Below are 25,865 nucleotides of genomic sequence, written 5' to 3'. Positions count from 1 at the left end.
TCTTTGACCTTTATATGTTTTTGTCTAAAATTATGACGTCTTATTTGAAGGATCTTAATGCATTGCTGGATGATTTGATGGAGCTGAAGCCAACACTCTTTGGTGGGGTACCACGAGTTTTTGAAAGAGTGCATGAAGGTATGGAAACTAGTCATCTGTGTCAGCCAAAACTTTATAAAATCATCAATTTTGGCTAACCAACTTATCCGCTCCTGCTCAACTTTATTTTAGGTATAAAAAAAGCATTACAAGAACTCAATCCAGTAAGGAGAAAAATTTTTGACATTCTATACAGACAGTAAGTTGGTCTTATATATATATATATTCCAACATGTTCACTTCATAATAATTTCTTTTCTGTCTAGTTCTTATGTAATAAGATCTAGTTTAATTTTATGACGCTATTGTACCATTCTATTACAATACAGCAAACTTGCTTGGATGAAGTTTGGGTGTAAACAGAAAAATGCATCACCGTTAGCTGATCTGTTGGCATTCAGGAAGGTAGTATCTTTTTTCCTTATGTACTAGTGTTTCAAAACTGAATATCTGGCCACAAACAGAAGCTCACAAAATGTTGTTCTCATGACCCAAATCTGAATTCCAGATTTGCAACCATGACTGGCATGTTAATACCAAGTCTAATCTTGATATTAACGTGAACCAAACTAAACCTGTAAACAAAAACTTTTCTATTTGCTACTTGATAAACAAAGCATCTAATGTTTTCTCCAAAACATAATGAGAACCCTCAATTATGATAATACCACAAATTCATATATTAATATCTCTAATTACATCAAGAATTCCAACTCTCAACTACTGATTTTTAATTACAAAGATCTCTACAGAAATATGCACAGAATTCTTGATACAATTAGAGATATTAATATATGAACTTGTGGTATTAATATAGAAATAAAATTTAAACACGTATTCCCTATAAATAAATAATATAATTCAGTCGGGATATTACAGCTATACCATATGATCTCATCTCATTGAATGCCATTTAATCATGAGGACTCCTACTCAAGTTTTTGTTTGCATCTATTTAAGATTGTACAAGGATCACTGCCTATATAATACTTAAGACTGCTTGAATAAAATGAAACTCTCTCCACATTATTGTCTTTCCTGTTTATCCAAACAATGCATTAGTTTAGCTCAGAAAAGCTTCCCTTGACTTTGAAATGTCCTTTATTTTCGTCAATTTTGTTTAGATTAAAGCCAGATTAGGTGGTCGGGTCCGGCTAATATTATCTGGAGGAGCACCCTTGAGCTCTGAGGTGGAAGAATTCTTGCGGGTTACTTGTTGTGCCTTTGTTGTCACAGGTTATGGTAAGCACTTCTTTTTGTAGTGGTACACATTGCAAGTACAGACCATGAAGGTTTAATTACAACAAGGAGGATATGCTAGTGTGAGCTAAAACTATATTTGCATGTGAAAGCTCAAATAGTGTGAAACACTATAGCTAATTTAGACCCCCAATTTTAAATTATGACTTAATTACTTTTACTTTAACTTAAATAAGTGCGGAACAAAAGTAAATGAGTTGTAATAAAACCGGAACACTACTCTAAGGCATAACCACAAGCAAGCAATTAACAAATATAAAGCTTAAAGAGTAAGGGAAGAGAGATGAAACCGAAGTAACACCGAAACACAAGATAACACCGAAACATGTTATCGAAGAGGAAACCGAAGTACTCGGCGAAAAACTTCTCTGCGACCCTCCAAGTCAAAATGATCTATTAGTGAATAAGTTGGAGTACAAGAATACCAAAAAAACCCTCCAAGCTTAATCTACAAGTACTTGGGCCCTTTAAGCTCCAGCTATCAACGTACTTCTCAGAGTCTTGTCTTCACTAGTTATTCAGATCCCGCAATTCTGCCCAATAGCACCGCCAAGCCTCACCGGCTTCTTTTGGCAAATACCCAATGCTTCCCAAGTTTCAAAACACTCTCTACACTTTGAATATGTGTGGATTGTGTTTGAGTACAAATCTCCTCTCAAGATATAACAATGGGAGAGGGAAAGGAGGAGATACTACAAAGAAATTCTCACTTAAGGATGAGTAGCACTCTCTCAAATGGAGGGTGTGTTGTAGAAATCTTTTTAGAGTTTTCTTCTGAATAGTCTCTTTACAATTTTGTAAATAATAAGGGCATATATAGTATGGGTGAAGAGTATAAAAGTCAAATTTAAAATCCTAGCTATTAGTGCATTTTGCAGGTCATCTCATGAGTTGGCCAAGTCGTGAGATGAGTGGTGAACTCACTAACTCTTTAGCTTCTGGCATGTGCTCCTCATGTGACCTTCGCAGGTTGCATCACTTGCGAGCCAAGTCGTGAGATCAACTTCTTGAGTAATCTTCACCAACTTAGTACTAAACTCATTACAATTAAATCCCACAAAATACAAGAAAATAAATTAATGAATTTACAATACTTTTTGTCATGGAATAAAACCAAAATAAATTTTATGTGAAAAACCATAACTTAACAGCATGAAACACCAACACTACACAATTCACCATAAACATTAACTGATTTTGATGAAGTATCATAATTAGTAGACTTCTATAAAGTTTTTTTATCCCATTTTAAGAGTATTCTATGACAGCAATATTTTTCATTTCTTCAAAACTGCTTCACATATCATCCTTCCTGCAAACATGAACATTATTTTCTGTTTGAAATATTATGCTTTAGTTGGGGTTGGTGGAAATCTTCTATAGGCCAAGTAGTTGATTTCATTATTAATGCTGCATTTTTTTTTTGGGGACAAATTTAGACCTTGGTTGTGCCAATAAACAAATTTTAAACCAAGTTAAAGTAAGCAATCAATTATTTACGTGAGTCAGATCTTGGTTAAACAATGCATACCATATCACAATGGAAATAAATGAGACAAATAATATGGTGACAAAGAGAAAAATCTAAATCAGGAAAAACTTTCTAAGAGTTTAACCACCAACCCCATAGTAAAATAGATCCATTATTATAGAATGGAAGTCATAAGCGTCATCTAGTGTTCACATTTGACTAGGAATAGGCAAATCCAAAATTTCACTTCTTAAAATAGATTTAACCCTGAATTTACTGTTACCTCATGTAGACTTACTAACGTGATCCCACACAGCTCCAACTCCGTGGATTCTTCTATTTGTGGAGTTTGTCAAATGTGAACACCCACTTATGACTTCCCAAACCCACTTGAAGATTGTTTCGAGCAGCTTTTATATATACTGGATGCAGCAACTTCAAATAAATCATTAGATCTTCTGTAATCTTCCACTTGATCTCCATATGACGCTTTAAGAGAGCTTGTTTAACCCTAGCCCTAGGTGTACTATGCACAGCTTCCAAAAACTCTAAAATAACATGCTCTAGGTCTTCTTTTATACCTCGGCTTGGAATCAACAAAACCCTAGAAGCACTGACGTCTAATTGGGCTGAAATAGGATTCTAACAACAAGATTCTTGGTTGATTGACATTAGTTCTCAATCGATCAACATTATTGGCAGATCTCGACTGATAGACTGTGTTGAGAAAGTGTCGAGAATCCTAACTTTGTAATTCTTACTGAGCAGTAACTGGAATATGTGGACTTCAAATAAACTTTAAATGCACTATGTATGATTTTTGTTCACGGTTTGCCAACCTAACACCATGGACTCCGCATATATACATATTGAACAAGTTCCATTGTGTTACAGGGTTGACAGAAACTTGTGGACCAACTACTATGGGCTTTCCTGATGAGATGTGCATGATTGGTACTGCCGGTACCCCTACTTTGTACAATGAGCTACGCCTGGAGGAGGTCCCAGAGATGGGTTACAACCCACTTGGGGAGCGAGCATGTGGTGAGATATGTGTAAGAGGGAAGAGTGTCTTTTCCGGGTACCACAAAAATCCTGAATTAACAAGAGAGTCCATCAAAGATGGCTGGTTTCATACAGGTTTGAGAAGTGTCATTTCCTGCTTTTATTAGTTTTATTTTGGAATGTACATGTCCTGATTTTTTTATTCTTTGGCATCCTCAGGGGACATAGGGGAAATGCTTCCAAATGGAGTTGTTAAGATTATAGATAGAAAGAAGAATCTCATAAAACTTTCCCAAGGAGAGTATGTTGCACTAGAGCATTTGGAAAATGTTTATGTTATCACTCCAATTGTTGAAGATGTGAGCATCTTATCCTGTTTTTGATTGAATGTCTAAAAAATTTATTAAAAACAAAAAATAATAATAATAATAATATATAGTTGACCCTCTAAGGTTTGATTGAATGCCTAAACAAAATTTAAAAAAAAAAAATTATAATTCACCCTCTAAGGTTTGTTCTTATGTACTAAATTGTGATATGGCCAAACCACATAGGATAAATTGTAATTTCTCAAAAATTTATAATTCAGTCGTTAGATTTTGATAATGGGTATATATAGCTTAGTTGATAATATCTCCATTGTTTTGAAGATCTGGGTATATGGAAACAGCTTTAAGTCAAAGCTAGTTGCAGTAGTTATACCACATGAAGAAAACGCCAAAAAGTGGGCATATTCAAACGGTCATGTGGGTTCATTCGCCGAACTGTGTTCCCTTGATCAGTTAAAGAATTATGTGCTCGCTGAGCTGAAGTTTACTGCTGAGAGAAACAAGGTACTAATACCTGTTTCAACTAAACTCATACATGTTTATGTGTTCCCCCATATAAGTTGAGAAACAGTAATGACTACCTGCTCTTTGCCAGTAATTAGCTTTTATACTTTTTACCAAAATACGTTGCTTCCCTTTTGTTAAACCAGCTGAGAGGTTTTGAACAAATCAAAGGAATCATTCTAGATCCCCTTCCCTTTGATATGGAAAGAGATTTGGTAACAGCAACAATGAAGAAGAAAAGAAATAAGTTGCTCAAATTGTATCAGGTACGTCGAAGCCCTCTCTTCTTCTCCTTGAGTTTCTATTAAATCATTGTAAGCCTAAGTTAAGTGAGTAACTGCATATTTTACAGGCACAAATTGACAAACTCTATGGAATTTGACTGGATGACAATAATAAAGGTTTTGGGATTAATAAGAGACAGTTGGTACGGGAGTTGTGTATGCAAATGTATCAGCTGTCCCTCTCCTCAAATTGCCTACAAAATTGTTGTCCTACTGGTGTAATTTCTCTGCTGAATACTAATTTTGAGTATAAAAATGTAGAGTGTGAAACTGTGTTACATCTTAGTCCTCTTATGTGTTGGATTTTGTTCATAATAATAATAATTCATTTCCAACATATCAAAATTACCAAGTGCATAGCATGCCACGAAGCACAAGTACACTTGTTGGCCTACACATAATATGTCACTGCCCTAGCTACCAAGCTTTGTTTATTTTGTTACTCAATCCAACCAGCACAATGAATTAGATGAATCATTCAAAATCCATCTTTGCCACCCCATGGTAAAGTTTGGTTGTTCTTTTACAAAATTCCCAAAATTTATAAATTCAATTAATATACCCAAAATAAAATAATGTGAGTTATTAAGAAATCTAATTTTTGTGAATTTCAATTCCTAGAAGTTGAAATTCTCAAAAAAAAAAAATAATAATTAAACCCGCGCGCGCACACACACGCACACACACACACACACAAATATATATATATATATTAGGGTTGTCCAAGCAACTTGGAGATTTGGCCAAATCGACCTGTCACAGCCAAATCCGACACCTCTAGCCATTGGTGATGGCTCTTAACCTCTGAAACCCGACTTCGGCGAGTTGAGTGGCGAGTTTTAGTCTCTAAAACCCAAGCCACCCGATCCAACAAGCAAATGCTAAAAAAAGGGCCAAAATTACCTAGATCTGGTGACGTTATGGTGTTCTGAAGCTCCGATCCAGCCACCCTTAGTCTTCCTTCACTCAAATCTAGTGGTATTTGTTCAGATTCACTCAAATTCAGCCAAGATCTGCTCTCTTCCTTCACTTAAATTTGCTTAAATCTGACGATATTTGGTTAGATTTGACTTAGATCTACTCAAATCTAGCTATTCTTGGTTAGATTGGGCTCCAATCTACTTAAATTCGACGATATTCTATTAGATCTGATCGGCCTTCAACTCAGATCGACGAAGATAGATCTTCTCCTCCGCCTTCCGTCGCTCATCATCAGACTTAACCAAACCGAACGTTTGCTCCCCTAAGCCTGGCCAACTCGACCCGTGGTGGTTGGTGGTAGATTGCAGGTCTATTCTTGTTCCACTCGACCTAAGTGGGTTGAGTTCGGGTTAAGGCCAAAACCGACCCGAACCGGCCCGTGGAGTGTGTGTGTGTGTGCCGTGCGTGCGTGTGCGCATGCGCGGGCACAGCTACTTTAAAGCCGACATGATGCCCTTTTGGTCAAATGACCAAGATATTGACAAATACCACATTGATCAAGAAAAGAGTATCTATAATCAAATGAAAGCATTAAAGCCAATTGCTAAGAAAAAGGTACAACCATAAATACTATTTGAAATAATGAAGGGGTGCTTGATAATATTTCATTCCTTGAAAGCCCATGAATAATAGAGTGAATGAAATGGGAGATACTAAAGCATAAACTTCCCCACAAGTATAGCATAATGAGCCCAAGTAATGGTAGCTCCGGATGAAAGGAGAATAGGGGCATTAAGAAAAGGGATTTCCTTATGTGTGTAATTGTGTGTGTGTATATATTTCATAACTTTTAGCATAAAATTAGTCACCCGCATAATGTGCAGAAAAATTTGATGATTTGTTTTTTGGTTAAGTGAAAAATGAAAATAGTCTATGAGATTTACAAGTGTTAGTACTAAACCCTTCATAAAATGATATAATTATTTATTAAAAAAGTATAGTTGATGTGATATATTAGATTTTATAAATAAAATCTATCTATATTTGTTATTTGAAAGTGTTTTAAATTTTGTGAGTTTTTTTTCAAGGAACATAATGTATTCATTCAAATATTGTATAAGGCAAGCTATTTTGTAAATAATGTAATGTATGATTGAAATTTGTTTTTAGTACTCCTTACAAATAGCTTATCATCTATATGTCTTGAATAGCTTAAAGAAGAAGCAGATTTAAGCAAATCCATAACTTATACCAAAAAAAAATAAAAGTACAAGACTTTGATAACATAATAAAATTGTAATCTTATCAAGAACTTACCAATATTTGGTTGATAAGGAAACGTAACTGTCAATAAATCAACTTCTCTTTCTTCAAACCTCTTCTCCCAAACCATGACTAAACTTGACTAAATGGGCCTAAGTGGACCAAACTACACTAAACAGACTAAATAGAGCAAAATGTTACGCTAATATGCTCAATAGCAGCAACTATATATGCACTTTTAAATATTATATATATATATATATATATATATTTTTTTTTCAAACTTTTGTTAACATATATTCTTTTAGAGAGCACTAGTAACGGTTGCACGTGCTGGCCCTTGAATGAAAAAATTTTAGATAGAATATTTTTTTTTGAAGTAGTATCAAATCATGTATTTAAATTTAGAAAAGTTATTTAACATATAGCTCTCTATTTATTTAGTATAATAATTTCTTAGAACCTATTTACTAAAGACAGTATCTACTCACAAAAAAAATTATACTAAGAATGATAACAAATGTCATCACCTCCTAACAATAAACAACTAAATTTTGATAAAACATTGTCACAATATTTAAATTTTCGAAATAAATGATGATATATGCTACAGTTGAAACTCATCATCAAATTAAATACCTACAACCATTTGCAATGAATATTTTGCTATACATACTTCCTTCTTTATCATTTTATTTTATGAGCCTAGCTACGATACTTAGCTTACTTAATTTTTAATGAACACTTTTTTAAGATATAAAAGAAATAAATAAAAAGAATAAAATAGAAAAAGACATATGTTATTGAAATTATAAATCTAGAAGATTTAAACCTCTAATAAATTAGTGTTCTCTAGCTAACAAATAGAATACTATAGATCACCATTTTTACCTTTTAAGTATGACTAACACATAAAACTGAAAATATACAAAGAAAATTTCTGGGACATTAAAATTTAGTGAGGCATTTTACATATTGCACAATGAAATATTCTAGGAATCATAAGATATTGTTAGGATTTAATTAAGAGAGTAACCACAGGGACTATATGCTTGTGTACAAAATATAAAGGAGAAAATTATTCAACTTTAAAGTTGGGGGAATGAAACTACTCCAAACATAAAGGGAGAAAGTACTTTTTTCTATAATTTTTTTTTATTGTAAAACTATGTGCTTTTTACATTAAACAATATATTAAAAAAAAACCCAAGAAAACTGTCTGTAAAATTATGAATTTTGGATCAACAAATTGGCTAAACCCAAAAAAAAAAAAAAAAGGTTAGGAACACAATAAATGTCAAGATATTTTCTCAATATCTTTATTTTAACTATGACGGGCCCTGGTATGATATTTTATAATTTTATTTTAGAGTAATGCTATATCCACAATATTTTCACCACAAATTTTAGATGATAAATTGTTATTGATTTTTAATTGGAACAACCACTTTAAGCTATGCATTAAAAAAAAAAAACCAAAAAAAAAAAAAAAAACACAAAATTTTCACAATACTTTTATTTTTAGTTGTGGTAAATTTCGGTTATATATATATATATATATTATTATAGAAATGCTATCTCCATAATATTTACATAACAAATTCTAAATAGCAAGGTGTTACTAATTTTAAAATGGACCCACAACTTAGATCACTTTTTTATCCATCAATAATAGTTTACCACCTATAATTTTTTGTGAAATTAATATGAAAATATTGTGGATTTATCAATTTTTTATTTGATCTATAAGAAATTAAGATTTCAACAATTGTGAAAATATCGTGATAACAACAAGTGTTACAACATTTTAACAAAACATTTTTTTCAGTTGTGGTTGGTCATAGTCTCATTTTTTTTTTTTCGACTTATAAAAAAATGACACCTCAATAATTGTGTATTGTGAAATTTGTTGTGTTAGTATAATAATATATATGCCAGCTCATATTAATATTTTAAGAAAAAAAAAGGAGCACAAATCGATGACTGGGAAAAAAAAAGAAAAAAAAAGAAAAAGAAAGGGCTAATGAAGTGATGAACAATAAATATAGAATAAATCAAAAAGTACCGTAGCTACTATAGTAGCTTTTACACATTCACTGATTTACACAATAAGTGTTACAATATTTTCACAAAATATTTATTTTTAGTTGTAATTGGTCACAAACTTATATTTTATTATTTTATTTCGACTTATAAGAAATTGACACCTCAATAATTGTGAAAATATTGTGAAATTTGTTGTATCAGTATAACAATACCTTTATTTTTAGTTATAGTTAGTTCTAGTATGATATTTTATTTTGACCTATAAGGAATTAACATCTCAACAATTATGAAAATATTGTGACAATTTATTGTGTTAACTAACAGCTATATATATATATATATAGAGAGAGAGAGAGAGAGAGAGAGAGTTGACTGGGCAATATTATCAAAAAAAAAAAAAAAATGAAGAAAGGCTAGTGAATGGTGCAAATTGAACCAAAAAAAAATGTTGCTACTACTATAACTTTACGCATTCTCACTTTTGTTATGAAAGTGTTGTGAAAAATGCTATAAATGTAACACTTCTTTTTTCACAATACTTTTATTTTTAGTTGTGGTTGGTTTTTGTATAATATTTTACTTTGACCTATAAAGGATTAACACCTTAACAATTGTGAAAATATTGACAATTTATTGTGTTAACTAACAACTCTATATAAAAATAAAAATAAAAAAAGGAGTGGACCAAAAGATATTACCCTAAGGAAAAAAAAAAGAAAGAAAGTAAGAGGCAGCAAAATAGTGCAACGGATTGAATAAACTAAGTTACTGTATCTTTAGCATATTCGCGCTTTTTATACATAGACTAGTAAGGGTTGCATGTGCAAGGCACGTGCTACCCTTTTTTTTTTTTGATGAGAAATCTAAAACTTTTATTAAAAATCAAAGAAATTTGTTATATCATAAATAAGAGCTTGCTCAATAAAGTAAGGAGTCTCTTCAATCCAAGCAATAAAATCAGAAACACCAATAGCCTGTTTTGCTAATAAGTGAGCTGCTTTGTTCCCTTGTCTCCTAACGTGGGAAAATTCTATTTTGCGGAAATCCTCACACATCTCCTGCATTCCTTGAATGATGGCAGACACAGAGGAGGGCGGTTTTAATTCGTCAGTCAAAGCCCGATGAATAATAAGCGAGTCCCCTTCAATGACTACTTCTTGAACGCCAATGTCCTTTGCAAATAACAAACCTGTTTAGTACGCCATAGCTTCGGCCTCCACAGCACCTAATGGTGCATCCAGTCTCTTGCTCAGTGCAGCTTCTACTCTGCCCATATAATCTCTAACAATCACACCAATGCCCACTGCTCTATGTTGCGCAAAAACAACCCCATCTACGTTGACTTTGAAGATATTTCTTGGTGGAGGGACCCATGTGCCACTAGCATCAGCCACAGTAACTGTTGAAACCTTGCATGTCGTGGCTTCTTTATATTCCTCCAAGTAGTGTAGAGCCCACTATACCAGCTCCCTACCCGTTCGGCCCTTCCCTCCTGTCCGTATCACATTCCTATTATTCCACATAGCCCATGCAATACAGACCACCTGGGCCACCTTATCTTCATCTACTGAATCCTTCACCATCAATTCCCACAGCAACTCCATGAACGACTGCACATTATCTCGACTCGGCAACCCAACTAGCTTCAATCATGACCAGACCTCTCTTGTTTTTGGACACGACCAAAACAAGTGGCCAGTTGTCTCGGCACCCGCTTTGCATCCCTCACAGGTCTGATCTTGCACTACATTCCTTTGCTTAAGACTTGCCTTAGTGGGGAGTACATCCTCGCATGCATGCCATGCAAAATGGCGCACTTTGTGTGGTAATGGTAAATCCCACATCCTTCTCCAGAATAGCCTCATTTTACTGTTGTCTAAACTTGCTCCTTTTTCTTTGGATTTGGACAGTCTCATAACTACACCATAGGCACTCCTAACACTGAACTTGCCATTAGGTGTCTCTGCCCAAATTAGTTTGTTAGGGGGAAGGCTTGAGCTTAAAGGAATACCTTTAATCATCTCTACTTCAAAAGGCATGAACAGTGCATCAATTATGTTTTTCTTCCAACCTCCTTTGACTTGGTCAATCAACTCATTTACTTCAGTGTCTTGGTGTAGAAATGTCCTTGGTGAGGCAACTTTGTATGTGGAAAAAGAAGGTAACCACTTGTCACCCCAAACACGAATGCTACTGCCATTGCCAACTCTCTGCCATGCCCCCTCCCTCACCAAGTGTTGGGCAGACATGATACTACGCCATGAGTAAGATGGGTTTTTACCAAGTAAAGCGTCAATGAATTCACATCGAGGAAAGTATCTCGCCTTAAGCACTCAGTACACTAAAGAGTTTGGATTGGTTTGGAGTCTCCAACCCTGCTTGGCTAGAAGGGCCAAATTGAAATGCTTAAGTTATCTAAAACCCATACCACCACAACTTTTTGGCACACACATTTTGTCCCAACTAAGCCATGCCATTTTCTTTTCTTCCCTCTACTGGTCCCACCAAAAATTCCTTATCATGCTAGTCAATTCTTCACATAGTGCATCCGGTAATTTGAAGCAGCTCATGGTATACGTTAGTATAGCTTGTGCCACTACCTTTATGAGTACCTCCTTTCCCACTTTTGATAGCATCTTTTCCTTCCAACCCACCAACTTTTTATGAAGTTTCTCCTTTATCTCATTGAAGGTATTTCTTTTGTTCTTGCCCACTAATGAAGGCAGCCTCAAGTACTTCTGATGTTGCTTTATAACTTATGCACCAAATCTGTGTTTAATCTCCTCTTGGATTGCCATGGGGGTATTTTTGCTAAAGAAAAGTAATGTTTTGGCCCGATTAAGCTGTTGGCCCAATGCTCTCTCATAGACACCTAGAATTCTTTGAAGAGCGTCGCATTCAGCAATAAATGCCTTACAAAAAATCAAGTTGTTATCTGCAAAGAAAAGATGTGACAACTTAGGGCCACCACGGCACACAGCAACACCTTCCAACTCTTTATTTTTAATTGAGGCCTATATCATTGCTGAGAAACCCTTTGCACATAAAATAAAAAGATAAGGTGATAAATGGTCCCCTTGACGGAGTCCCCTAGATGGAATAATATTACCCCTAGGCGTCCTGTTAATTTTCACAGAGTAAGTGACTGTTGTGACACACTGCATAATGAGCTTCCTCCATTTTTCTTCAAAACCCAGCTTATCCATAATTTTATCTAAACAAACCCACTCTACCCTATCATATGCCTTACTCATATCAAGTTTCAGGGTCATCTCCCCCACCTTCCCCACTTTTTTCTGGCTAATATGGTGCATAGTTTTGAAAGCTACAAGAACATTATCAGTGATTAACCTGCCATGCACAAAAGCACTTTAGGTATCGTTGCTAATAGAAGGTAAAATTTTCTTTAACCTGTTTGCAATGGCTTTGGATACACCACATTACACAGACTAATAGGCCAGTAATCAGTAACCTTCTTAGGCATCTTTATTTTAGGAATAAGCACAATATGTGTTTTATTAAAATCAAGAGGTATAATACCATGGTTAAGAAAATTCAATACCGTTGCTGTGACCACCTCACCACTTATTGCCCAAAATTGTTGGAAGAACAGGGGGGGCATGCCATCCGGACCTGGCGCTTTTAAAGGATACATTTACTTCAATGCCAGTTTAACTTCAGCAGTTGTAAAGTTTCCGAACAGTTCCTGGTTCATTGAGGAAGTCACCTTTGGCTAGACGGCTTGGATCAGTTCTGAAAATTCTGTGGGTTGACTTGTAGTAGACAACTCATTATAGTACGCCACCACCACCTCCTCCACCTTTTCATCATCCTCGTGCCATCTCATTTTCATCCATTATGCCTTCGATGATATTCTTTTTTAGTCGGGCTGAAGCTTTCGCATGGAAGAAGCTTGTGTTTCTATCCCCTGACTGAAACCAGTTAAGTCTTGATCGTTGTCTCCACATATCGTTCTCCTTCTCTAACCAACAATTCAACTCAATACGAACACCCTTCAGTTTCTTATTGATTTCATGAGATGTGGGTTGAAGTTCAAGCCACTCAAGCCGCTTTTGCAACTCCGCTATCCTCTTTCCCACATGCCCGAACTCTCTTTTATTCCAGGCTTCCAAACTGACACGACATTGGCCTAAGCAATTATCAAGAACACCTCATGTTCTAATCATCATTCCTTCCCCTCAAGCTTCTTTACCACCTCCTCACACCTTTGATCTTTCAACCACATTGATTTGAATCTAAATGTCTTCCGCGTCTTCTTTTTCCTCCTTTTCTGCACCATTCGAAGAGCTAGGGGTGAATGATCCGATGCTGAGGAGGATAGATGGAAAAGTTTGGCCTCAGGGAACAGGTTCATCCATTCCGGTGTTGCCAAAGCTCTATCCAATCTCTCCCTTATCTGCATGCCATCAGCCCGATGATATATCCACATAAATTTTGGGCCGTTAAAACCCAAGTCACGGAAACCACAGAAATCAATAGTATCAATGAAGTTCTTCATCTGCTGACGTGGTCTATCACTCCCACCCTCTTTTTCTAAGGCCCCTGTGATTTCATTAAAATCACCAATAGTAAGCCACGGCAACATTGAAGTTCCTTTCAGAGATCTGAGTTTTGCCCACGACTCCGGCCTCTTTGCTGTATTTGGCTTACCATAAAACTCCGTTAAATGCCACCACCCTACACCAATCCCACCATCCACTAGAGCATCAATATGTGTTTGAGAATACGTTTGAACCTCCACCTTTGTTCCTTCCTTCCAGAGCAATGCCAGACCCCCACTCTTTCCTTCTCTAGGTACAATCAGCCCGTGTTTCATGTTACACTTTTCCTTAACCATCTTCATCCACTCCCTATTTGATTTCGTCTCCATAAAGAAGACTATAATGGGATCTTCGTTGCTAACTACCTTTTCCAAGGCTTTAACTGTCTGGAGGTTTCCAAGCCCCCGGCAGTTCCAACTGGTGAGACTCATTGGACCCGACGGTACTGCTCAGCAACCTCCGCCGATCCCAAATGTGTTGCCATAAGAATGCTCAATCTTCTGGTTTCCTCATCCAGTTTTAGTTTCTTTTCCATGCACGTAACCTCAGAAGGGTCAGTTTTAAGATAATCCCGCTTTCTTTTTGGGTCACTCTCCAAATAAGCATATTCCATTCCACCTTGGTTTGTTGAAGCCGAATATGTACTAGCCCAACCTTCATTTGTTGGGTTTTCTTTAGTTACCTCCTGAATTCCCACATGCCTAATATTCGGCCCAGTAGAGTTTTTTGGAATGGTGGGGGCCTTATTCTTAATTTTCTTAGGCCCACTTTTACTATTCTTCCTACCATCAGAAGTCTCAACTTGGCCCACTTGGAATTTGACTTCCCTAGGTGACAATTTAGATATTTGGGGAGGTAAGTCAGCTATTTCCTTTTCCAATGACTTTAATGGAGATCCCAGAATTTCCTTGTACTACCATTACCCCGATATTACGTTCCTTGCCAGATATAACCAGATATGGGTCTGGATTTAGGATGTTTGATTTCAAAACAGCAGGCTCAGCATTAATTGCCTCAAAATCTTGAATTTTTGTGTGTGGGCCCCCTATGTCAGTGCCATGCACGTGACTAACTCTTTGAGCTTTGCCGCTGCTACTCACTTCTATGGACATCGGCGCCGGCTGGGCTTCAGTGACTCCATCTCCGATCTCTTTGGTCTCCACCCCATCTACCTTTAATCTTGCTGTCATGTCCATATGGTGGGCCAAAACCCGTTCCTTAGTTTGTCGTGGTATGGGTTGGTTAGTACCCACGTTTTCAAATCCTTGCACCTCTACTAACATTTTCTTCGCCTAACTGAACTATGGTGCTCTAAGCCACGAGCCAAACTGTTGCTCCTCCACCGATAGAGTGCCATTGCTGTTCAGCCACACATCGCACTCTTTATCATCATGCATAAGGAGTCCACACCAGTAACAAATTTTCAGCAACCGCTCATACTTAAATGAAACCCATCCCTACCATCCCTCTCTACCTTGATCCCATGTAATCTTTCTGCCACTACTCAATGGTTTTATGACATCCACCACCACTCTAACCTGCATGAAATTGCCACCTTTCATTTTTGCACCGTCCTTTGATCTTGAAACCGTACCCAGAGTTGATCCAAGGCTTATCACGGCCTCCACCGTCATCAACGAAAATGGCAAATTATGAATCTGGGCCCAAAACGAAGTACTATCAAAGTTTAGATCTTGGACTAGGCATGAACCATCGTACCGTTGTAAGACTACCAAATGTCTATCAAAAGCCTATGGCTCTCCCTGGAGAACCTTCTCCACATCCACTTCCAGATCAAAAGATATTAATAGAATGTTTTCACCTGCTGCGCTCACCTCGAAATTTCTTTTAGGACGCCATATTGGTCTGAATGTTCTCGCTACTACCTCAATATTGACTGACCTCCTAGTGAAAAACTTTGCAGCAAGTACAAAACCCATCTCCTTTTTGTCTTTTGATAAGTCACACATCGTACCCTCCGCTTCAGACAACGACAGCTTCCTCCCCCGCTAAGTGAGATCCTCCATGTTGCCTCACTGGTATCACACTAAACAAACTCCAGCCCTCCTAGTACTACGTACTAGAGGGAACGACCATCCTTCTCAAAGAGAAGGGGACAAAACTATGCTACAGGGGTGAGTGGGGACTTACTCACACCCTGAGAACGCTCTGGCACGTGCTACCCTTGATTGAGAAAATTTTAGATAATTTTTTTTTTTTGAAATAGTATCAAACCATGTATTTAAATTTAGAATAGTTATTTAACATATAACTATCTATTTAGTATGATAATTTATTAAGAGAAGGTATTTGGTATTAAACAATATCATGTCAACGATATTAAAATTCAATAAGTATAAGACATGTCAGCAAAAAATAAATAACTCACTAACATTATTTTTACTATGTACTAATTGCTACTAAAAATTCTAATTAAAAAAATAATAACAAAAAAATCACTATTAAATTATTAATATTACTTTCACTATGCTCTGATCACAACATATGGGTCAACAATGTTATTATAAAATTTTATTACTGAAATAGGAATTTAAAAAGCAGCAGCACTTAAAGAGTACTTAAGTTTTCCCACACTTATTAGTACTAAATTCAGTTGTTGTTGTTGTTTTTTTTTTTTTTAAAAAAAAAAAAAGAGTTTGCCGGCGTGTGCTTTTGTAATAAAGGACCTCATATTGGCCACAAATAATAATGCATGCAAGATATGCGCAGTTTAGACAAAGTCCTTATTACATATTCTCGCCACATATGCACTCTTTCAACGCCCAATCTCAATTTCATGATCAACACTTACTTTCAACAAAATTGCATTAACCATGCACGTAAACTGTTTGATCAAAACCCCTCGTCCCGAACCGTCGTCTCTTGGAACACAATGATCAATGGTTATGTTAAGAACCACCAAATGCAACATGCCCACGACTTGTTCGATGAAATGCCCATGAAAGACGTGGTTTCATGGAACACCATGCTATCAGGTTTTCACAAGACTAAAAATCCAGAAGCATTGTATTTGTGCCTTGTACAAATGAGAAGGGTTGGTTTTAGACCCAATGAGTATACTCTATCTATAGTGATTAGTGCATTTTTGGACTCAGTGTTCAATATCTTTGTCTCACAAATTCATGCTCATGCCGTCTGTTCGGCGCTTAATATGAGTGTTTTTGTTGGGTCAGCATTGATGAGAGGATACGCAAATGTGGGGAATCAGGTGGGTTTACGGAGAGTGTTTGAGGATATTTTGGTAAAAGATGTCACATCGTGGAATGCATTGGTTTCTGGTTATATGGAATTGGGTTGCATGGTTGAGGCTCAGGGAGTCTTTGATGCGATGCCTGAGAGGAATATAGTCTCTTGGACTGGTTTGGTGAATGGGTACATTTGCAATAAGAGGATAAATGAAGCTCGGTCTGTTTTTAATAAAATGAGTGAAAGGAATGTGTTTTCATGGACTGTAATGATTAGTGGCTATGTGCAAAATCAGAAATTTATGGATGCATTAGAACTTTTTATCTGGATGTTGAAATCAGGGTGTCAACCTAATCATTTTACTTTTTCAAGTGTGTTAGATGCATGTGCTGGGTGTTCTTCTCTTATCATGGGACAGCAAGTTCATTCTAGCATTTTAAAGTCTGGAGTACCAAGTGATGACATCTTGTCAACCTCAGTGGTTGATATGTATGCAAAATGCGGGGACATTGAAGCGGCATTTAGCTTTTTTGAGTCCATGCCAAATAAGAATTTGGTGTCATGGAATTCAATAATAGGAGGTTTTGCTAGGCATGGATTAGCAATAAGAGCATTGGAGGAGTTTGAAAGAATGATAAAGTTTGGTGTTAGGCCTGATGAAATTACATTCGTCAACGTGTTATCAGCATGTGGGCATGGAGGGTTAATTGCAGAAGGTGAAAAGTACTTCAACTCCATGGTTGAGTACACAATAAAAGCAGGAGTGGAGCATTATGCTTGCATGGTAGATCTCTATGGGAGAGCGGGTAAGCTCGAGAAAGCAGAGAAATTTATCAAAGAAATGCCTTTTGAGCCTGATGTTGTCGTATGGGGTGCATTGCTTGGTGCATGTGGGTTGCATTCAAGCTTGGAACTTGGTCAGGTTGCTGCAGAGAGGATTTGCAAATTGAAAAACGATCATCCTGCAGTGTACTCAATGCTTTCAAAGATTCAAGGTGAAAAGGAAGAATGGAGCAGTGTAATTGAGTTCAGGGAAATGATGAAAGAGAGGCATGTTAAAAAGCAGAAGGCAAGTAGTTGGGTTGAGTCTCCTTTTGGTGACAGATAAAAAAATGACAGAAATGCTTCTAGTAAAGTCATCTTTGCTACCAAATTATTCAACCAAAGATCTTTCCACACAACAAAATCTTTTAAAATGATGTCTTCTTAAATGAGAAATGAATTTTCAACATGCATCACAAGGGATAAGAATTTTTCTTCATGAAGTTGCTCAACAAGATACCAAGTGCAAAGATGGTTGATGTCTCGGTTACATCTACTGCAGCAGAAACCCTATGATCTGACGAAAGATTAAAATAAATTAGGATAGAGTCAACAGACAGAGCATAAAATAGAACACAAATTGTGGGATAGAGGATTTTTATTTCCCAAAACAATGAATGGTGCAAGTCTTTGGCAAAATTTGGGTACATATCTCTAATGAAAGTGAAATGCTGAGCTTGGATCAACTTATTATTGACTAAACTCTAAATGGCAGAAAAGTTATTACACAGTTACATCCAAGTGGTTGGACTATAATTCTTTGTTATTAATAGTAAAGTGACATTGCTGCATGCGTGGGTGGCTGTGGGCTGGCTGCTTGCTGTATGCTTGGGCTGTTGTCAGCGGAATGCAGCGATGGCTTGCAGCATGCGTGAGTAACCATGGAGTGTTGCCAGCGGCAAGCACGCATGGCTTGCTGCACGCGTGGGTAGCCATGGCTTAGTACCAGCAGGCTATGCCGTAGATCAAGAACTGACCAACAAAGATGCCATAGTTAAAGAAGCATGTGAGAAGATTAAGGCCACTAAAGAAAGAATGAACTGGATCTACTACTTCAAGCACTGAGAGGAGTTTGCAGGAGGGGACATGGTGTATTTCAAGTTGCAGCCTTATATACAACTCTCAGTGGCAGTTAGAAGCATCATCATGTCATCTGCTAGATATGTTGGTACATTCAAGATTTTGGAAATGGTTGGGCCAATGGCTTGTAAGTTGGATTTGCCTGTTGATGCACACATTCTTCCCATATTCCATGTCTAGCTTCTTAAAAAAATTGGAAAACACTATCAGTTCCAACAACCTTTACCAGCCATAGGTGCCGATGAAGGAACATTAATGCCCTGGCCTATGGTTGATCGGTTGTTCTCGACCACAGAACTTGTAGTAGGAAACAAGAAGTCTTGATTCTCTGGCAAGGGTTGTCCCCTGCTGATGCTACCTGGGAAGAACAAGTCCTCATGCAACAACAATTCTTGATTTTCTCCATAAGGACAAGTGTAGCTCTCCCAAGGGGAGGGGAGATGTAACAGTTCAAGTGGCAGGATATTTGGGTTACATTATCATTTATTTTAATAATGGTTAGCTAGTTGAGAGATAAGCTCCTTAGTTTTAGTTAGTTGAATCGGTAGTTGTTTGTTAGTTATGTAACATATGTTCCTACTTTGTAATAGTTTAACTACTCCAGAAATAAATGAGATCATTGCACTCTGTTATACACAGAGTATTTTGGATGACATGGCTCCCTTGATCTAGTCATAAAATTCCTTGTTTCTTTTTGCTGCAGAAAGAGTTCACCATAGGGAATGATAAAGGTCCTGGGACAAAGTTACTATTTACCTATTAAATAAGCTAAAAATCATGTGTTTTGTTCTTCTCATAATTTTCAGGTTTGAAAGAAGTTTGTGAGAAATTTCCTTATTGTTCTTATTGTATGCAAGGATAATGTCTCACCCATGTTGCCCAATAACAAATCTCTTCACCTGGAATTGGAAGAGTAATTCCTAAGAATAATCTCTACACTGCCCAGGATCTGTTGCAGCAGTGCCTCAGCTTCTCAACCCAAAATGTTGAAGATTGCCCACACTTTTTCACAGCATTAAACACTGGGTTCTGCCGTGAAGCTTGACCTCTGCAAGCAGACAACCTCTGTTAGAAAGTAGTACTGGTGTTTATGTTGTGGTTAAAGAATATTGTTTCACTTCACCATTTTGCTTCTGTCATTGCTGAGGTTTAGCCTTTTTCTATCAAATATTGTGCATACTAAATAGCATTTAGAGAGAACTTCATGTGTGTTGTGCATATAAAACTGGATCTTTCCCACCTCTGCAACAGAAACAAGTCTGAATGCTTTTGAAATCCTTCCTGACATCATCCTCTCTGCCCATATTTAGTGCTTACCTAATTATCTGAAAATAAGTTCCATTAGGAGAAGGCTATTGTCAACTGTGTCCTGGCTGCTTAGAATGCAATCTGATGCATTTCATTTCAACTTCCCATTTGGAAATTTGGAAGCCTGTCAGATACCTCTAGAAATGGCTTTTGAACCTGGTTAATTTTTACTATTGCGTTTGCAGTCTGATTACAATTACAAATGGAGTTCTTATTTGGAGTTAGATTTTGGCAAAACCATTCTCTTGTCAGTGAGAGACTTTTTAATTTCCAGTGATTAAATATGACGAGTAATATTCTTCTTCATACAATGAAATGGGTTTTACATATGGAGAAATTATTTGGTATACCTGGTGTAAACAGTTCAAATTAGAATGATGACAATATAGTCCATCAAGAAAAAAACCAACAAAATAAGTACGAACACAAATTATTCATGACCTGTTAAAGGGGATCTACATTTCTTTCCATTACTCAAAACTACACTGCTATCAACACCTTAGAAAACAAAAGAACTTCACAGATATAGAAGGGCACGCCAGACAACACTAGCTGCATAAGGATCTCAACACACTAACGTTCCCTACAAAATCAAGTGAGAGATGCTGAAAGATTTCCTGAATTTATGGTTGTACATTTGAAATAAATGAACCTTTTATATCAGATGCAAGGGTTAGCCCAGCAGAAACCAAGAAAAGCTTGAACTCATACATTCCTTCACTTGATTGCAAAAGCCATAAGCCCCTCCATATTGTCAACTAGAACACGTCAGAAGTACCACTAAGTTGCCTTAATTTGTTTCATAGGGGTGTTGAATGGACGGCATTAGGCTAGAAGGGAAAACAGGGAAGGTGTGGATTACAGTGGTCGCCTTCTAAAGTTTCTGGTGGTGCCTTGGTATGTTCGAACCAGCAAGCCCACTCCAATCCCAATTCCAAGACAAACACTAAGGCCAATCCCGACACCCACTCTTACACCAGCATTGAACCATGTAATCTCTCCATCTTCACCTTCAAAATATGTTGACCCAAAGTAGGGGTTATTGTAGCATTCATTTTCTGGTTTGTGCTTCAGGAATTCTGACATCTGCAAAGTATAAATAAAATCAGGATGCTAGGTTATGGGAAGCAAAATTTAGTAGCAAAGTAAAATATGTGTAAACAAAAAAACATGGTTGGTGAAGAAATATTTGTTAATAACCCAAAAAAATTATAAAGCATATGAGTCATGGGAAGTATTAACAACATGCCAAACTATGAAAATCATATGGATGAAAATTAATTAAATCCTAGCTACAATAACAATATCAATTATGATCGCATTTGGACTATTGCACCCACTTGACCTTAATGTGCGATGCTGTTGACTTCAACCAATCAAGATAATTCCAGAAATTGCATACTGGTCATCAGTGTGAAGATTAAGTTCCTATAGGGATTAAAGCACTTGCCTTCTTGAGAGTATTTTAGTATCATGAAGTAACTCAAAGAATGTCAAGAGGCAACAATATCTAAATAAGGGCATCTATTTGTAGATCAGCTGATATACTAATGAAATTCACAAATGAAAAGATGCTTTAGTAGATAGAGGAAGAACATCCATTTCCATATAGATACGTTCTGTAATTATGTGAATACAATATAGTATGAACCAAAAGGTAAGTTCACCAGAGAGCTCCTACGACTCCATAGAACTTTGGGTTTAGCAGCATTTGACTCCTCAACAAAGTAGGTGATGTCTTTATTAGTTTATGGCCACGTTTTAGCACCAGTGGAACTAAAGGCAACAAAAGAGAAAATTATATATCTACACCATAAGCAAACTATAATACTTTACAGTGACTAAGTTCAAGGTGGTATGAAGTAATAAAAAGAATATTTCTACTCTTTACAAGGCCAAGGTCATGTTGAGAACACCTCTTTACTAAATCAGAATGGCTGCACAAGTGTACATACGGGTTCCATGATTATTTCTTATTCATATATGTATACAGTACATAGAAAACCATGAAAGAATGAAGAAATAGGATAAAAAATATTTTTATCATACGTCTCTTCCAAATTCTAATAAGTCACTAAAATAATGTCATACGAAACAAAATGGGTAGTATTGTATTAGTTCTTAACTTCAAAACATTTGCCAGCACCTATCCTTCTGACCATTTAGGATAAGATTGTTTATGCCTTACAGGCATCCAATATTCTATGCAACAAACAAATAGAGTGAATATTTATGCAGCAAGCATGGGCAAGTTTAATGCAACACACACAAAATATGAACAGAACATCTAAAAGTCAGAAAAACAAATCCAATCTAAAATTTAAAGATTTAGATTAGCAAAGCAGTACATGCAAATTAAGCCTGTAAGGAACATCTTTTTGGCTTTCAGTCACCTCATATTCAGGTATCAAATCCAACATGCCCTTCCTTGTATGCCTTTTCTGATGACTGAGCTGCAAAGTCTTTGTTAAGATAATTGGAGTGCTCAAAAAGGACCCTGCAATGTAGACCTCAATTGTAGGTGAAGCCAAGTCTGGCCCCAGCATCGGCTTCTCCTTAAAGAAGCCAGTTTCCACGGTAGTATCTGAAGCACAATCAATGCTCCATCCCTGGCCTTGATAATTTGATTCTCCAAAAAAACCATTGTGATTACACAATTCTAAAACCCCTGATAACACAAGAACATCCTTATCAAAGACCTCAAACTTCACACTTCCTGTCATCCTGATACTATCAGTGCTCACAAATGTAGCTTCTTCAGACTTCTTATCTAATCGATCCCTTCTAAGAAGGGTTGACACACCGTCAGAATATATGCTAGTTCTAACACCATTAACTTCAAGAAGCGTATCACGATCAAGTGGAATATGGTTTAGAGTGAGGTACTCAGGAGAGGAATCATCAATCTTGCATTTGCTAACTCTAACATAAAAAACCCTCAAATCAAGCCAAGGTAATGCCTTGATGCAGGGTTGATAAGAAGAATTCCTCATAACCATGTCCCTATTGTAAGCTGGCTAATTCAATTAGATGACTTGTAAGAATTCTCCATTGCCGGAAGAGTTTAATCTTCAGTGAAATTTTTCCACTTTAATTGAGTTGATGAGTTGTGATAATTCAAACAAATGAAATTCAGGCAAGGAAAGAAAACCTGCAGACACAGCAAAACCAAAAACCCAGCTGATCAGTGTGCCCAAGAGAAAGGATTGGGGATGTCAATCTATAATAAAAGAGATTAAGCCCAACTTCTCCAAAGAACCAAACTGAACAGAGGAACCTACATGAACAAAATAAATAGAAAAACACTTTCTATTTTATAATGGCAGAAATTCAGTTCAAAGAGACAGAACACCTCATAGAAGGAATAAATAAATAAATAAGAAGGAATGAGGAGCTGTCTAAACTCTAAACTCAACTGGATATGAATCTTATCAAGATAGATGGCATTAGCATTTTGCTCATGTAGGTGATAAATTACTAATTGTCCTAAAAGTTTTAGTTGTTAGAAAAAAGGATTTTGATACCATGATAAATTATGAATTGTCCCAAAATTTTAAGCGGTGAAGAAATAGTGAATTTCATCAACTATTATTCTAACTGTAGGAATTGCGTACAGAAACAAAGGAAAAATAATTAAGTAGAGGAAAGGACAAAGCAACTAACAAACCAGAAACAGAAAGAAAAGATAAAGGGTTAAGAAGACGAAAAATCCCAGAGAAAAGTCCAAGTATATAGCTTAAGCCCAACAAATGTTCATCGCAAAATTAAAAGCTGAAGAAAATAGTCTTTCAAAACTTATTCAAACCAAGCTGAGCAGGAAAAAAAAAAAAGACAAAATCACATCAAAATAAACTTAAGACATATCATTTCAGAAAAAAGAAGAAAAATAACCAGACAGGGAACAATTTAAATAATAACTTACATGTAAATAAAAAACCATTATTTTACCTTCAAAGAAACGAAGAATCCACCAGAGCAATATAGCTTAAACACTAGAGAAAGAATTTGTTTATCTCCTTTTATTGGGTATTGCTGAAATTGCAAGTCTGTGAAGATGAAAACAGACTAAGAATAGAATACAACCATCTGATTAGAGCGTAACAAAACTTTAGCACAAAAAACAAAGTAACGGAACAAAAACCACAGATTTAAATAAAATTGTCACCTGGCTGTAAACGACAAATAACTCACGTCATGTATACTACCATGCAGAAAAAAACATTACACACACACACTCTCTCTCTCTCTCTTTTCTCTCAAAAATTACCATGGAATCATGCACAACCAAACCGTATATTCAATAACAAAAAAAATAAAAATAAAAAATCTCACCTCATATAATATATTACACTTGACAGTTACAAGCTCTCTTTGCAGCCTATAGATTGAATAAAGAAGAATAATCGAATATGAGCCTCTAGTCTGAGAATTGACCCTCCAATACTACAAAAACAGAGCTTTCGATCTTCTATAGAAGAATCGTGGCCATGCAAAGTACAACTTGTCAAATCGCAAACAATAAACGACCCAAGTCCCTGTATTTGACAAACAAAATTGGGATGTCTTTGATTTGCTTTAATTCACAATCGATCAATTCAAAAAATGAGGACAACCCAAGTCCTCAATTTTCACGAACAATAATGGGTTATATTGTACTTGATTCGTTTTATTATTTCTTTTTGTTGGATTAGCAAGTATTACTGGTCCATATGTAGACTAGGGTCACTCAGTATTTGATATTCTTCAGATCTTATCCAATAAAGGAACATGCAGGTTCACAAGACCGGCATATTGAAAATTTGAAAGGGATGGGCAAGCGTTATATTACACAGTAAAGATTTATTATGAATTTATGAGATACTAGCCCCTCTCTCTCTCTCTCTCTCTACAGATTAACGAGGTTAATATATATGGTACAAGGCTACAAGCAACTTGTGACACTCACACAACTTCATAACTTGTATCCATAAACAAATAAATAAATACACCCTTCATATCTTGTTTTTTCTTTTTTCTTTTTATTATAAATCATTACTTGTTTCATTACTCTGTTAAATTGTGATTGGTATTTGGTATAACTTTATTTTGATATAACCCCAAGATTAACACCATTACTTTTAATATAACCTCACTACTAACATCACCTCAATAATTTTGGAAAAGATATTATGAATTTTGTGTCACTAGGTCTACTAAAAAAAGGCATTAATATTATTAAGCTCAATTGTGTACTTGTTAGTTGTTACATGGGATGCGATGATATTTTTTTCGATAATTCGATAGTTGAAGGTGGGGGATTGAACCCTGAATGTCTCTATTGAATTGAGCTACATAGTGCTTGAGTCTTGATACCTAGGATGATATTTTAGGATTTCAGACAACTGAAAGCAATAATCCTTTAACCAAACTAAAGGTTTGGTCACCTTCAAACTTCGCAGGTTCTTTCTTAAAATCTATCCAACCTTTAACCACTCTGACTCGGCCAAGAATTATTTTAAGGTATCAGGAAAAACCGAGAAAGTATTTATGCATACTGTGACTACAGCTTTACAATGTTACAAAAGTTTCGTACCAACTTATGAAGGCTAAATTTGCTATGACTTCACGAGCACAATTTAGATTTCATAGAATTTTCAATTAGGATACATGCACCACCTAATCATTTGATATCTAGTATTTTATGCACGTGCCTAGACTTTGAATG

The 25,865-nt window shown here is 36.2% G+C and overlaps 4 protein-coding genes across 5 annotated transcripts; 2 read left to right on the top strand and 2 right to left on the bottom strand.

Annotated features, from left to right (window-relative positions):
• Nucleotides 1–50: 50 nt before the first annotated feature.
• LOC112038692 (long chain acyl-CoA synthetase 1) lies at nucleotides 51–5,297 on the top strand (the record flags this gene model as incomplete). The annotated part of the gene is given in 9 exon segments (XM_065777838.1): nucleotides 51–138; nucleotides 232–298; nucleotides 429–504; nucleotides 1,224–1,341; nucleotides 3,725–3,970; nucleotides 4,055–4,194; nucleotides 4,486–4,668; nucleotides 4,815–4,934; nucleotides 5,021–5,297. Coding segments are annotated over 9 exon segments (1,068 nt in total), but the record flags the coding sequence as incomplete, so codon positions are not given.
• Nucleotides 5,298–13,368: 8,071 nt separating this feature from the next.
• On the bottom strand, nucleotides 13,369–14,175 carry LOC112038687 (uncharacterized). Its single transcript, XM_024071521.2, has one exon. It carries the CDS (start codon nucleotides 14,173–14,175, stop codon nucleotides 13,369–13,371), a length of 807 nt encoding a protein of 268 aa, XP_023927289.2.
• A 2,207-nt stretch (nucleotides 14,176–16,382) lies between these two features.
• On the top strand, nucleotides 16,383–19,506 carry LOC112038660 (pentatricopeptide repeat-containing protein At4g02750). The gene has a single exon (XM_024071494.2). The coding sequence runs from the start codon at nucleotides 16,458–16,460 to the stop codon at nucleotides 18,057–18,059; it is 1,602 nt and encodes a 533-aa protein (XP_023927262.2). The 5' UTR covers nucleotides 16,383–16,457; the 3' UTR covers nucleotides 18,060–19,506.
• A 1,011-nt stretch (nucleotides 19,507–20,517) lies between these two features.
• LOC112038709 (uncharacterized protein At1g01500) lies at nucleotides 20,518–24,460 on the bottom strand. Of its 2 annotated transcripts, none has more exons than XM_024071558.2 (3): nucleotides 24,110–24,460; nucleotides 22,510–23,312; nucleotides 20,518–21,247 (listed from the first exon to the last, which is right to left on the bottom strand). In XM_024071558.2, the coding sequence occupies exons 2-3, from the start codon at nucleotides 23,158–23,160 to the stop codon at nucleotides 21,020–21,022; spliced, it is 879 nt and encodes a 292-aa protein (XP_023927326.1). In that variant the 5' UTR covers nucleotides 23,161–23,312; nucleotides 24,110–24,460; the 3' UTR covers nucleotides 20,518–21,019. The 2 variants fall into 2 exon arrangements, with proteins under 2 accessions (XP_023927326.1, XP_023927327.1); XM_024071559.2 differs by having other exon boundaries at nucleotides 22,555–23,312; nucleotides 24,110–24,459.
• Between the last annotated feature and the right edge of the window lie 1,405 nt (nucleotides 24,461–25,865).

Source organism: Quercus suber, unplaced genomic scaffold (assembly GCF_002906115.3).
Source record: "Quercus suber isolate HL8 unplaced genomic scaffold, Cork oak 2.0 scaffold_165, whole genome shotgun sequence".
NCBI lineage: Eukaryota > Viridiplantae > Streptophyta > Magnoliopsida > Fagales > Fagaceae > Quercus > Quercus suber.
Note: the sequence above shows the minus strand (reverse complement) of the source record. Positions and strands in the feature narration are given on the sequence as shown.

Excerpts from the sequence above, each read along its gene's own strand:
- LOC112038660 (XM_024071494.2), top strand. The coding sequence starts at position 16,458 with ATGCAAGATATGCGCAGTTTAGACAAAGTCCTTATTACATATTCTCGC.
- LOC112038709 (XM_024071558.2), bottom strand. The coding sequence starts at position 23,160 with ATGGTTATGAGGAATTCTTCTTATCAACCCTGCATCAAGGCATTACCT. Across the intron at positions 21,248-22,509 it reads CTTACAGGCTTAATTTGCAT|ATGTCAGAATTCCTGAAGCA; the intron begins GTACTGCTTTGC and ends TATACTTTGCAG.
- LOC112038687 (XM_024071521.2), bottom strand. The coding sequence starts at position 14,175 with ATGAGTCTCACCAGTTGGAACTGCCGGGGGCTTGGAAACCTCCAGACA.